Here is a 14,390-nt window from a genome sequence, read left to right on the forward strand (position 1 = left end):
AATATAAAGTCCTTTACCATCCAGCTGGAAACACATTTATGAGACGGACTTCTGCAAGTTTGTTCATCTCACTTTTTTTTATTTCATGTTGGAAAACTAAACTTTTTAAAGGGGAGGTTTAAGCATAAAAATACTTAATTATTTAAGTAGCAATATCAGTAAAAGTCCCCTTGAAATTGGTGATTTTACTTGGTTTGGTGATGGCAACACAGTAAACAAACAACATCCTGCAGATGCTTTAAAATCATCAAAAAACAACATTTATATTCAGCCATTAAAATTACATTAGGAAAACATTAGGAAGCAAATGGATTTGGTTTTTCATGTAGCATATTTTAAAGACTTTGCATTTTCAGCCAGAAGCCATAAACTTACTCATTTTATTAATTTTTTAAATTCTGTTTACAGTGTGACGGTTGTTTGTTGCATAATTTCAAGGTTTTATTATTATAATTTCAAAACTGTTTAAAATGAAAAAGAAAATCAACGAAACCGGACAGATTTAAATACAGGACACGATAGTTTTATTCACCAATAAGAACACAAAGTTATCTACAAGGACAACGACTCCAGCAGCCTCACAACAGTTAGAGTAATAATGAAAACTGAAAATACAAAGTCACAGTAAACATGCCGTTTGATAAAAATATCTTTACAAAAAAATGTACATTTCTATACAACAGTTGCCACTTACACGTCTCTACAAGTCCCACAATACTGGAGCGAGCCAGTTTTCAACAAACTGTCAGCACAGCGTCACTTTGCTACAAGTCGTCATCGGCTGAAATAAACATGGATGGGATTAATTACAGCGAAAGCGAACGAGCCAGAAACGCTCCAAAGTGACCCAGATAAACGATGACAGATGAAAGAAAGGAGTGTTTCCTTTTTTTTATTTTTTACTTTTCTTTGTGAGTGTGATCATTTTTACTTGCAAAAGATGTGACGCATCACCGTACTGCTTAATAATTAAACAAAATACAGAAAACATGAACCAGATCTCCCTCAGTAAATGTGTCCTGGATACAAAAATAGTGCTAAATATTACACTTTATCATTATTAAACAGACACTGACTTTGAATGAGCTGAAGGCAGTTTCTGAAATTTTAAGCGGTTTTTTGGCAGCACCTGATGGGTTTGTTTATGAAAGAGAGAAGTGAGCTTTTCTTCACATTCTGCTTTAAAGTTTAAACATCTGCTTCTCTTATTTTATTTTAATAAAGTAATGGCTACAAAGTGGTCAAAAAATCTATTTTACTCTCATTTTAAGAAGAGAAATTTGTATTTTATTTAAGAACGCAACATAATTTAACCTGTATTTGTTAGTTTTGATAATATTTGTCTTGCAGCTAATGAAAAATATAAATGTATTTAATTTGTTTGCAGCAGTGGCGTCCAAACTCGAGGGCCGGTATCCTGCGTGATTCGGCTCTTTCTCTGGTTCAACGCCTGAATCAGATGATGCGTTGGTAGCAGAACCTCTGCAGAACTTTGACATTTGAATCAGCTTTGTTGGAGAGTAAATACATCTAAAACTGACAAAACATCGGCGCTTAAAACCTGAAGTCGGTCACCCAAAGTAAGACAGGAAGGCCACAAAATGTAGTTTCTAAAGAAGCTGGGAAATTTAGCAAAAGGAAAAAATGTGGCAGAAGTGACGGGGATAAAAGCATCTGCAGTTAGTTCTGCAGTCTAAGAGAGATAATTAAATTTTTCTGGAAAAACTGACTTTGGTTTTATTAGTTCCCTGGAGCCACATTTGCATTTGGTCCAGCTCAGCTAAATTTATTTAGAGCTGAATGACTCGGAAACAAAATGCCGTTTTTAATCATATCTGCACCAACACACCTGAATCAAACGACGGTAATGACCAGACAAGTGGTTATAATTTATCCTATTTAGAGTTTATTATATTAAAATGGGCTGAAGAAATTTAAATGTTTTAGAACGAAGTTTTATTGTTCTGGTCTGTCAAGTTAAATCCCAATAAAATACACTAAACTTACAATGGAGTATTGGGACATTACTAAGAAAAATATAAATAAATATGAGAATAAAGTCAAAGTTATGGGAATAAACTTGCATGAGAATAAAGTTGTAAAATTATGAGAATAAAGTCATAGTATTATGGGAATAAAGTTGAAATAAGTGAATAAAGTAATAAAATCACGGGAACAAGGTCATATGAGAATAAACCTGCATGAGAATAAAGTCGCAATATTATAAGAAATAAAGTTGTAATATTATAATAAAGTCATGAGATTATGAGATTAAGGTAATAACATTCTGAGAATAAACTTGCATGAGAATAAAGTCACAGTTTTACAAAAATAAAGTTGAAATATGTGAATAAAGTTGTAATATTACTATTCTCGTAATGCTATGACTTTAATCTTGTTTATTTCCATAATAATATGACTTCTATTCTCCTGACATACATTTTTTTATTTTCTTAGTTTGGCCCTTACTCTCCGTTGTAGAAACTTATGAAAAAAAAAACAAACCCTTGATCATTTTGAAAGCTCCTGCTTCGCTCTCTCGCCTGGATGAGATGCTGTGAATCAGTGCAAAATGACGGCGATGGAGCGGGAGAACAGCAGCAGTGCATGATGGGATGCACGGGGCCGAGCGGGGCCCTGCTTCCCCATCAGGAGGTCCCTGCCAGGGTTGGCTCGCTCCGCCACAGGAAGCCCTCGCTGCTTCTGAAACTTGGCAGGAGCGAAGATGCGCGGTGGAACAGCCCCACAGGGATGCTTGTGTGATAAATGGATAAAGCTGGACGGCGTTTTGCTCACAGCTATTGGCTTATGCATGAGTCCAAATCCAAAAGCAGACGGCGGCGGCATCTCATTTATTTTCTGAGCGCCACTCTGCGACCGGAGATTGTCCTTACCTTCACTTATTCATTTGATGTTTGGGAAATAAAAACGCCTAAAGAAAGGAGTAGTAATTTTACAGCGCAAGCACATTTCATAAAAGCATCAACAAATATTTATAAATCTTCCTGTTTCCTTTAGTGCTTTCGTGTGATATAAGCTGCTTTTTGAAGTAAACTCCAGGAGAAAAACGTTAAAACAGGTCTTGGGTAAATTTTACTTTAACAGTTTGTGCTGCAAACACGACTTGGCATCTCCAAAACACAACTCACAGTCCCCGAATCCTCATGTTTCACAAATTCCTTTTTATTCTGCCTCTCGAAGGTGATGATGAAATCTAAAACCTACAACCAGGAGAGCTTGCTTCTTCGCCCTGCAGAGGGAAAGAAGAAACACAGTGACCATTTCTCCTGCAAACCTACATGCTCACTGTTTGTTTACGCGGCGTAAATCTGAGGCGGATTAGGCAGAAATGTTAAAGCTTCCCGGTTATAAATAGACTTAAAAATACAGAAACAGTTTCCCTGGCCTGCAAGTGGAACCATCCATGCATTCTGGCCAAACTCAAGAGGGATTTTTCAGTTTTTAAATACATGTCATGCAAAGAGGCTTTCTGAAGTGAACTCTGACAAAAAAAATGGAAAGTCCAAGTGTTATGTGGTTTCTTTAGAGCTGGATAAAAGTGGGTCAAGCAGCTGCCAGAAGCAGCTCTGGGGTGAATATAATTATACCACAGACAGAAGAAAAGATCCACCTTTTGTTTTTAAACATTTTGCCTTAAATTTGGAGAAAGTTTAAATGGAATAAAGGAGTTTAGAACAAATATCTTTTAAGCATTTAGAAACATAAAAGTTTACATACAGAATGATTGCTGTCTCTTTAAATAATGACTCCTTTAGGCCAGGAGTGTCACACATTTTTATTTTAATATCAAGATCTTCAATGTCTACAAGGGCCAGTTGTGCCAGTATTTATTGATAAAACCCATTAAAAAGTTGCTAAAATTTTAAGTAGCTTCGATAAGTACGCTGCAGGATTTCACAATTATTTTTGTGGTTTTTATAAAAACCAAAATCGCTGATTTTGTGGAGCCACTAGAAATATCTGAGGAAGTTTGAAATATTTGCTCTTATGTAAGACAGTAAATGTGACTTTTTGTTATTCGCCGTATCGATTACAACTCGACATTAAGTAAGACTTGAGAAATGAGTGTAAAATTAAATAAAAAGTGCCGCCTGAAGGTGGGGATGGAACCAAATGTTTCTCACCATTTTTGGGAAAAATTTTACGCATTAGTGTGAAAAACTGAACTAATGCAATTTTTTGCAGATCCAATTGCACTAAAACTGAGTCTGTAAATTTCCACGGTTGCAAAATTGTGAAAAACTGGATGAAATGATTGATGTAATTTGGTGTCTTGAGTTTTGCACACGTGTTTTAGACGCAAAACCTTTTCTTCTTTTGGGGGAGGAATTTTGGAAAAGTAATTTTGCTCTCTATTACAAACATATTAATATAATGAATATATTAATATGTGGAAAAGTACCTCATTCTTATTGCTATGTATAGTAGAGGATGTGTGATGCTGTGGGTCTAAATCTCTTTAACAGGACCCTTTTCTGCCCAACTCTGAGTAGAAAACTAAAACTGGGATTTTTAGTAGAATACCAATACCAACCGTTTTGAATAATAATTCAAAACGATTTACCAGACTTAAAATTAAGTATAAAAATGCTGCCCAATTGGTTAAAAAAGCTAAATTTACACATTTTAAAGATTTGACTTAAAGATACTCCCACCGTACTAAAAGATTTAATAATTTTTAGGGTTTTCACACATCTGTATGAAAGATTGTCAAACTATTATACGTACAGTATGACAGTCTTCTGTTTGAAAAGGAGAATTGGAAAAAATAACCAGCCAACGCATAAACTCTCCTGCATTATGCAAGCGAACATGAGAAGAGCGTCTGCCTTTCAACATGACAGCGATCCAAAGCGCAGAGCCGCGCTGATGGCAGCCCTGGAGAATAAGAGGGCGAACGTCCCCGTACGTCTGCTTCAGTCCTAAATCCATGTGAGGATGGGAATCGGAAGCAAATTGGACCTTTTTTTTTCCTCACGAGGAGCAAATATTGCAGGAGAAACTGAAGGCTGCAATTGAAGCTAAATAATTTTTTTAATAAACTGTTACTAGAAATGGAAAAATCCCTTTTTCTAAGAGGACAATGAAGCTACAATTTGACAAAAAGGTGAAGCTTTTTTCTGTGTTATGCGAAGCAGGTAGTTTGAATGCAAGTTTATTTCTATACTGCAAAAACTCAAAATCTTACCAAGTATTTCTGGTCTAGTTTCTAGTACAAATATCTTCAAATAAGACCTACAATTAGCTTTTTAGCAAGAAATAGGTTTAAGTAAATAATTCCTTAATATTGATGAGAAATTACTTGTTCCATTGACGGATTATTTAACTTATAACAAGATATTTTCCCTGTGTTATAAGTCAATTTATCTGCTAGTTATTTTTCATCAACATTAAGTAATTATTGACCTAAAACAAACCTCTATATTTTACTGAAAAGTTTCTTTTAATTTAGTTTGCCTTATTTGAAGTGTATTAAGATATCTGCAGACCAAAAATACTTGGTAAGATTTTGAGTTTGACAATTTTTGAGAAAAATTTGCAACAAAATTCCAATTATTTATTATTGTGAAAAAGTGCAGAGTCTTGTTGATTTTGCGTGAATTTCCACGATAATTCGCAAGAAACTGGAGGGACTGATAGATATAATTTTTCAGTAAACAGATAAAAACTCCATTGATTTGACTGATAAAATAATATTTAAGCACACTTAGTGTTTAGTCTGAAAAATAATCTCTTAGTGTAGAATTTAGAGGGCCACATAAAAAGCTGTGACGGGCCGTATTTGGCCCACGGGCCTCGAGTTTGTTCTGTTGCATATATAAACTGCATTGAATAAAATCCACTGAAGTGTTTTGAATATGACAAAATGAAAAAGTTTGAGTGTTTGGATCATTATCTACACCATGCAGGCCATGATACTCTTTACTTTAGGCCCAGCCATTCACACCCCCCACCTCACAATTCAATTATATGAATGTTGTTTATCGGCTGTTCTGCCCCATTGAAATGCCATTAATGCTCCCTCTGCTGAACTCCATATTAGCTGCCCTTCAGCAAAGCCAGTTCTTTAAATGTCATGGAGCTTATGACTTTTGAGATGATTAACGAATGTTTAGAAATGCTCCACACACAGTTCAGTGGCTACGTTTCAATCAGGTCCGGACGCAAGTCTTTTTAACGAGGAGTTTTGTTGGACAACCGCACGCTGTGACGGTCGTAATGCAGACTTTTAAGTCCAGAGCTCTTACCTTATCTCAGTTGTCGATGTCCGATACGTGGTTCTCTATCTGAAAGGCAGAACATGCAGAGAAAGGAACTGAGCGCGCTCGTTGTACTTTCAGTTTCTCTAAAGGTCACGGCTGATATAAGCTCAACTGGAGCAGCCACTTACAAAGCAGTCTTTGTGATACATTATCATAAATTGTAATCAAGAAACCTTCAGGGAGCAAAATTGCTTTAATATGTTGCTGAAAAATAATCTCAAACAGGAAGGTAGGGGAAGCTTTTATGAAGAAAAGCACAGCTTTGTTTACTGGGTTTATAGTCGGTAAATGTAAAAGAATAAAAAAATCAGTTTTAGTACTCTGATTACACAGATACAAACTGAAGATTTACCCTTCGAACAGCAAAAATAATAGGTAGAAACATGGCTGACAAAAACGCTAAAGCTACGTTCACACAGCAGATGTTAACGCTCAATTTTCATTTTTTATTTTTTGCTGAAAAGCATGCATAAGAAGAGAAGTAATAAATCATTTACGGGAATAACGTTAAACACTGAAGGTTTTTTAAACGCTCCGGCTTCAGAGCTCTCTTAATAATTTCTAAAACATAATTCCAAGCCACAAGGGCATCGACTTGTGCAAAACATATTAAAAAAATACCAGAGTTAAATTTTGCCTGTAAAGCATCAGCGACCTCCACCTTTTTAAATCTGCAGAAAACATGTAATACTTAAAAAAGAAGAAAAAAACAAACCAATCTAGTGAACCTGCAGGTTTATCTTTGGTTAGAAAAACCCCATGCAGATGGAAATCGGCTTCTAGTTGCAGTTTGGCTTTGGAATCAATGTTGTGACAAATGAGCGCTGGGAGCGCGGGCTCACTGGGATCAAATGGTTCAGTGGATTCAATCGATACCAGCTTTGAGAGAACAATCACATTAGAGGGAAGACTGATGAGACCCGCTTCTTCTCTGAAGTTATTGATTGATTTAATTTTCTGTTTTCTACAATGTGGGATTCAAACTGTTTTTCTTTATTTGTAATGGAAAGCAGTAAAACACAATGTAACAATACCAACCTGGTCAAGAATTTAGAGTTTGTGGCCAAAATTTATCATGACATTCTGTTTGAAAGTTACTGTAGTATGTAACATTTTCTTTTACATATTTGTTAAAACTGTTACTGTGACGGAATAGTTTGTTATGAGACAGATGGTCTTTGAGAAGCTCAAACTCCACCCTGAGACACTATTGCCATCTGAAGAAATGCATTAAAATGCCCAGTCAGAGCCAGGAGGTGGGTCTCAATGCTGTCAATCATCCCCATGTACGTACTGCTCAGGAAAATCAACTTACTGCTTTGGGAAAACCATCATTGGTGGCTATGCTAAGTAGCCTAGCATTCACAATGCGATCTGAAAACTGCAGCAGAGAGCACAGGTGGGGAGGTGGAAGGAGATTGTGATTGACAGTGCTAAGACCCGCCTCCGGGCTGTGATTGGTTGCTTTTAGTTGGTCTCGAGGTTACAGAGAAGCTCGATCTTTCTTTTCCACAGATTATCTGCCTCATACCATATGATCACAACATTTTGACAGGTTCAACAAATATGTAAAAATATATATATATTTTTTATTTTTATAAAAGATACATACTTCAGTTTTAAAAGTAATTTTTGACTTTTCTTTCTTACACTGGTTTAAACCCAATAAACCCAATTCTCAGAAACAAGCATTCTGAGAATCTAATCTTTTCAGGTCTGAACAGAAATCTCTTTCTGGCTTTCCTTCAGTGACCTTGTTGAAAGAATAACCTGCTGCTCTACATCCACCACTTCACTGTAAATGTAGGCAATGCATTTGTGAAGCCCCCTGCTTTTGCTGCATCGTATAAGTGTGCAGTGCGGGCCTCTGAAGAGCCTTTCTTCCATGGTTTCAGCCAGGGCAGACTGGAATAGAGTGTCATTTGCTCATGCGAAGCCCTGATCTGTCAGAAATGTGCTCATGAATAATTCTGGAAGATTAGCTTTCGGTCGGTGAAGGCTGCGCCGAGTTGAGATCTCCCAAAGTGCGTCAGCCCTGTCAACCTTTTTCCACTCACCAGATGGTGGCTGCCCTCCTCGTCGTAGTCGTCCTCCCCTCCATCGGTCATCTCGCCCGCCTCCACGTCCAGCGCCCCCTCGCCTGCCTCCTCCCCAGAGTTTTCTGCCATCTCCGACACAGACTCCTCGTGCAGGGAGTCGCAGTTGTCTTCGTATTTTCTTTGAGCCTCTGAAACGGAGCAGGGCACGGAAAATGAGAACCGACTGCACTTCTCTTTCATTCAGAAGGCAGCAAGCATTTGGCCTATACAGGTAACCAGGTTAAACCTAAACTAACAAGTCACTTCGAATAGTATTTATATTAATAAGCCGTTCCCATTACTGAAAAGTTGAATTAGTTCAGAGCACTGGTGATGAGATCTCCAAATTATTGTGAAAGGTTTAGGGAAAAAAATGTTAATAAAAATCAACAACAAGCAAATTTTGCATTGCACTCTTAGGGTGTCTTCACCCCTGATAGTCCAGTAGACTCGCTTCGATTACGGACCAAAATATGCACCATTTTTCACACTGCACTGCGTCAAACGAACCAAAACCTTTGAAAAACCTGCTCCCCTCTTCGCCTGTGGGGGGCGCTGCACCAAGAACCACAGAAGGAAACGGCATGAAAATCTCAGAAGACATTGAGCTCAACTTCCTTCTTCACAAAATATAAACAGAAATSGAGTACAAGATTTTAGCRGTTTTWTGAKTTCTCTTTTGCMTYTAGTAAAAAAAAAAAAAAAAAAAAAAAAAAAAAAAAMACGACCCATTTCTCAAATTAGTGTTGGACACGCAGGTTTGCTTTGGTTGTATTTACCCAAAATTCCCTGCAGTATAATCCACTTCCTGCTTTTGGAGCGGGTTCCGATCCGCTTTACATTTGCATATTCATCCGAACCGAGAACCAGGTTCACTTGTTTGGTCTGGATTGCGCATTCACACCTCCCCAAACAAACCAAACTCTTTATGCAAGCAAACTGAACAGGGTTGGTGTGAATGCACCCTCAGACTTTCCTCCACTATGTGTTCTTGAATAGTTTTAATTTTGGTTTGATGGTTTTGAAAGACAAGGTTTGTCCATTTTCAATGTGAATGATGCAAAGATCCCAAATGCAAAAAAAAAAAAAAGGAAATATTTTTTTATTACAGTTAGGATCCTAAACTAGATTGAAGCTATTTTAATTTGAAAAAAGTTTATTATTCACAGGTCTAGAATAATTAAAACCTGCAACATGTGTCTTGTAGGAACACAACCACAGTCAATGCATAATCAACACTCTGAGGGAAGTTGTTATTGCTTTAACCTGTATCTCTGGTCATAAACGGTATAAAATGAATTTACGTTACTGGCTAAAAGCTTTTAAAAAGGCATTAACGATAGAAATATTTTCTCTCTGTATTCGTGGAGACATTGGGGGGCGACATCTGTGCTTCCCACTGAGTTCAGGGGATTTTAGCAACGCAATTTAATGCAAATTAGTAGTTTGTAAATGATGTTCTTACCACAAAAACACAGAACTCTGGCCCTGTAATTTAAAGTTAATTGAAAACATAAATTGCAGACTATCACCTGGGAGATGAATGAAATAAAAAAAATTATTTGAAGCCAGAAAATGACTGGACTGCTTCTGGACTGTTTTTAGAAGCAGTAGAGACCCAAATGGAAACACAAAAATGTGCAGAAAATGAATGTTGCATAAGAAGCTATTAGTTTCTGTAATTTAGAAACTTTTTTGTCAATAGCATTAGCAAATATAAATGTTTTTCACTTTAGCCAAACTGTAGCCAAGTGGGTACAATAACTTGCTGATATGTTCCTGTTGTTTTGAAGTTTGTAGATTAAAATACAGTATAGTAATAAAAGGCAATAAATGTGTTCAGCTTTGTAAACTGAAATAAATTTGCCTGTGATGAGTTAGAGTTTTTTCTAGCATCCAGACAGAGTCTGGTTGAATCGCCTAACGTGGAGGCGTCTGAACACTAAATAATTTGCATAAATTAAATTACAAAAACTAAACAGTGAAAAAGTGACCTACATTGTAGTAGAGTGGATCCCCATCTATTTATGCATCACCTTTCACAGATTCAACTATTGGTGGATTTTTTTTTTTGGAACGTAATTTCAAATAATTTGAGATAAATTTGCCCTTTTGTGGATGTTGTATAGAATACTGCTTGGGAAGCTGAAACATCGAGGCGCAATGCTACTTGACACGCTATTGGCTGCTGTTTACAAACCAGCCAATCCAGGTGTGCCGCTTATTTTCATTCATTCTGATTGGCTGAACCCCCAAGAGTGGGAAAAAGTAAGCTAGCGCTAGAGCTAACACAGTTTCCACTGTGCGTATTAATGCAAATTAAGCTATATTTGGTGTTTGATCTATTAAAATAGGCATTTATAAGGAGTATTTTCAGATTCCAGATATTCATGGATGGTTTTTGTCGCTAACCCACTGTGTAGCAACTGAGTAATCTGTAATTAAACATTCACTGTTTCTCAAAGTCTAAATGAGCCTTTGTTTGCTTCAGCTAATTTATCTACCTGCCTGGTTTTATCTACCTGCTCAGCCTTTGTGTGTGTGTGGTCGTGTCTCACCCCTTGTTAGTCTTTTCGTTTACCCGTGTTCGACCAACCCGACCAATCAATGTGGCTGCTCCCCTTTCCCCTGAGCCAATGCTCCTCGACTCCTGCAATCACATGGACTGGAAGTGTTTGAGTTCCTTGCAAATTGTTTTCTCAGTCTCTGCATTTCCATATCCTGCATATAGGTCCTCCGTCTACTTCACCTGGGCAATTTAATTGTCTTTTTTACAGTGATGTATTCAGCTGCCATGGATATGCAAGTACAAGGCTACAGCTAAAGATTATTTTAATAATCTAATATTCCACTGGGTATCAATTATTCTGTTGATTAGGTGAGTAATTGGATAAAAAAAAATTGGCACATTCTGCAGATTTTTTAACCACTTACAATCATTTCATATAATATTACAAATACTTATGAATTGCAACTAATTAAACTCCTTTTAAATAAAAGGTAACATTTTCTCACTTAATGTTCAATAACAGTATTCCTCTGGTGTACACTTCATCATTTTTAACAAAAGATGCATCTGCAGCTAAAAAGCAAATACTTCGACATATGAAGAGCTCAGCGCTTTTCTGTTTGACTTATCAGTACAGCATAGGGCTGATCTGTTGACTGTTTTATAAATTTTTATTTATTTCTCAGTATTTATTGATAATTGGATAGCAAAAGGTGCTTAAAAGGAGTTTGAACCGAGTGAAGCTATCGAGTTCTGGATAGAACATACTTACAGAAAACTACTTTTTTTTTCTTAAAATCAAAATATATGTATTTTTTGTTCAGTTTTTTTTCTTAATTACTGCTCTGCTGTAGGGCTAAACAATAAATTAAAAATAATATGCATCATGACAAACATGTGATCAGTACCAGTAGATAATACGTTTGATCTTTAATAGATTCAGTATTCACTTAACTCCGATCCAGAGCCGCACGGCATTCTGGGATACTTAAGCAGAGGAAAGACTTTAGCTGCTCAGCCTCTCACAACTAGCAAAGCAGGCTAGGTAACCATAGAATGAGTGAGTCGCCTAGCAACTCACTCATTCTATGGTTACCTAGCAACAACTTGCTGAGTAACTGGCGCAGCAGCAGTTTAAGGTTCCGCTACTGTTCCTAATAACTTCTTAAAAATAAAAAAACAACAGTGTGGAATGAAAACTGGATAAAACAGGAAAGGTCACACCACCTATTTGATAGTATTTCAAATATTTAAAACAAGTTATTGATATTGAGTGATATAAAATGAAATGCTCATATTTTGATATGATTTTCAGCCCTTTTTATAGAGACTGTAAACTCAAGATAAAGATTTATAGATTACTAAATTAGTTGGCGAAATCTGAAGCCCTATGAGAATATGTGAGGAACTAACATGAAATAAGCAATACTCTGGGTAGGAAATCAGGTGACATGGCCTTTTCATCGCCTTTCCTGAATAACCTTCACAGTGATCTGCTGAGGTTGTCCCACAGTGTAGGACATCTATAAAGACCTCATTTAAACAGAGTCAGCGTGGGGCTGACATCTGTCTGCTGATATGACAGAGAGCTCTGCCGCTCTTATCTCCCAACATGTCAAAAAGACTTATGGCCAACGTGAGCGTTTTAATTTCCGTTTCCGTAACCGCTCGCCGCGCTTCGGTCTCCTCCCTCCCTCCCTCCCTCCCTTCGCCCCGTGTCTGTCGCTCACCGGTTTCTGTCCTCTGCTGCTTCTCGATCTTCTCCAGGCGTCCCAGTAAAGAGTCGATCTTCATTTTGATCTGGGTGAGCTCTCGTTTAATGGTCTGGAGCTGGTCCGTCTTCACTGTAAGCACAAGAAGGAACACAAAGGGTTACCTCAGGTAGCCCTAGCTGGCTGGCTCTGGTTCTGCAGTAATTTAATTTTACTGTTTGATGTTTCTCATTAATCCCGTCATCACGCCGAGTCAAATCTTCCACGGGGAAAGAACGTCTCAATCAGAACTGTACTGACAGGTTATCCAGCTAAGACTGAGGACGTGCTGCTTTTCAATTTAAAGATTAGTGCACAGCTTACGCCCACCGTGCTGTGCAACGCTCCTTCATGTTTCCCCACAAGCAGCGCCAGCATCTGAAAAAAAAAACTGCTTTTACAGTATGACATCGCATGCATAATGTGGCTAAGGAGGATCTTTGACTTCTCCGTCTTAGAAGCAAGTACCTATAGTTGAAACTAGATATTATACTATTTTAGTAAGAAATAGGAGCTTGTTTTAAGTAAATAATTCCTTAATATTGACAGAACAGTGCTAGTTACATTGGCAGATTGTTTCACTTATAACAAGACATTTTCTCACGTTATAAGTTAAATAATCTGCCAGTGAAACAAATACGTTTTCATAAATTTTAAGGAATTATTTACTTAAAAAACAACTATATCTTGCTGAAAATTACTTGCAAGTAAGTTTTGTCTTTGCACTAGAAATCAGACTAAAATTACTTGGTAAGACTTTTGGTTTTTGCAGTGTATTACTTGTTTTATTACTTTTAGAAATTGTGGAGTACTCATTACTTCAGACCAAAATTTATTTTTATACTTTTAATATCGGAGAATCCCTACCTTGAAAATCTAAATTATCCTTCATTATTACTGGATTATGTTCATTAATCCAAATCTGTCAACTGTAAAACTAAAATTAGATGATTACACCTTAGGGAATAAATCATTTTATTAGTCAAAACGCCTTTAAATAGGTTGGTCTTGAAAGCTGCAGCATAATTTCACTCCCTCTGCCTACAGCGTCTGTTTACAGACTTTTAAGTAATTTGTGCTTTAGGTCTCAAGCTGTCTCTCAACAACGCACAGAGGATTTAAGTTGAGGGGCTGAAGCATAACTGGATCATGTCAGAGTTTGAGACTTAACCTTGATATGTCATAAGGAAATAGGAAATAGCAGCTGAAAATAAAACCACTTATCAGAGGAGCTGCCTCAATAAATTCAGACAGCTGAAACGAGGACGTGCTCGAGCTGAGCAGATTAAGGAACTCAGACCACGAGGTAATAACATAATCTTATTTCTCAACCCTCGGTGGATGAAGTGTGTCATATCTGATGAGGCGGGCGGAAATACAGATGCTAAAAGTTGAGAAGAAAACAGAAAATTCGGCTCGACACCTATCAGATTCAATCTATAAACAAATGTAACGCTACTGGGTAATGCGCAGGTCTGACTGCAAGATTTAGTGTTAACCACTTGGAGAATCAGAAATAGGTACGGCATGGAGTCAGGGTTGGGTGGATAATTGATGCAACTGAGGCAAAGAGCTTTGTTTATACTGCTTATTTATTGCAGTGGCAATAATAATGATAATAATGATGACAAAAAAATAAAATAAAAATAACAAAAGACTAAACAAAAATAAATTGTTCAAAAGAAGCAATGAGGGGGAAAARGAAACCAACAAAGAAATAATAACAATCAGTAACACTTCAGAACCAAATGCAATTCAAAAAGGAGTC

The 14,390-nt window shown here is 37.0% G+C and overlaps 1 protein-coding gene across 3 annotated transcripts in view; it reads right to left on the reverse strand.

Moving 5' to 3' along the window:
- Window positions 1–507: 507 nt before the first annotated feature.
- Window positions 508–14,390, reverse strand: part of ralyl (RALY RNA binding protein like) — a 126,439-nt gene continuing 112,556 nt past the window's right edge. For all 3 annotated transcript variants that reach the window (XM_008396540.2, XM_008396539.2, XM_008396538.2), the window contains 4 exons: window positions 12,602–12,715; window positions 8,342–8,511; window positions 6,270–6,308; window positions 508–3,250 (listed from right to left, as the gene is read on the reverse strand). In XM_008396540.2, the coding sequence (XP_008394762.1) occupies window positions 6,276–6,308; window positions 8,342–8,511; window positions 12,602–12,715 (317 nt within the window). In that variant the 3' untranslated portion in view covers window positions 508–3,250; window positions 6,270–6,275. The remainder of the gene's footprint in view (window positions 3,251–6,269; window positions 6,309–8,341; window positions 8,512–12,601; window positions 12,716–14,390) is intronic.

Source organism: Poecilia reticulata, linkage group LG20 (genome assembly GCF_000633615.1).
Source record: "Poecilia reticulata strain Guanapo linkage group LG20, Guppy_female_1.0+MT, whole genome shotgun sequence".
NCBI classification, from domain to species: Eukaryota; Metazoa; Chordata; class Actinopteri; order Cyprinodontiformes; family Poeciliidae; genus Poecilia; species Poecilia reticulata.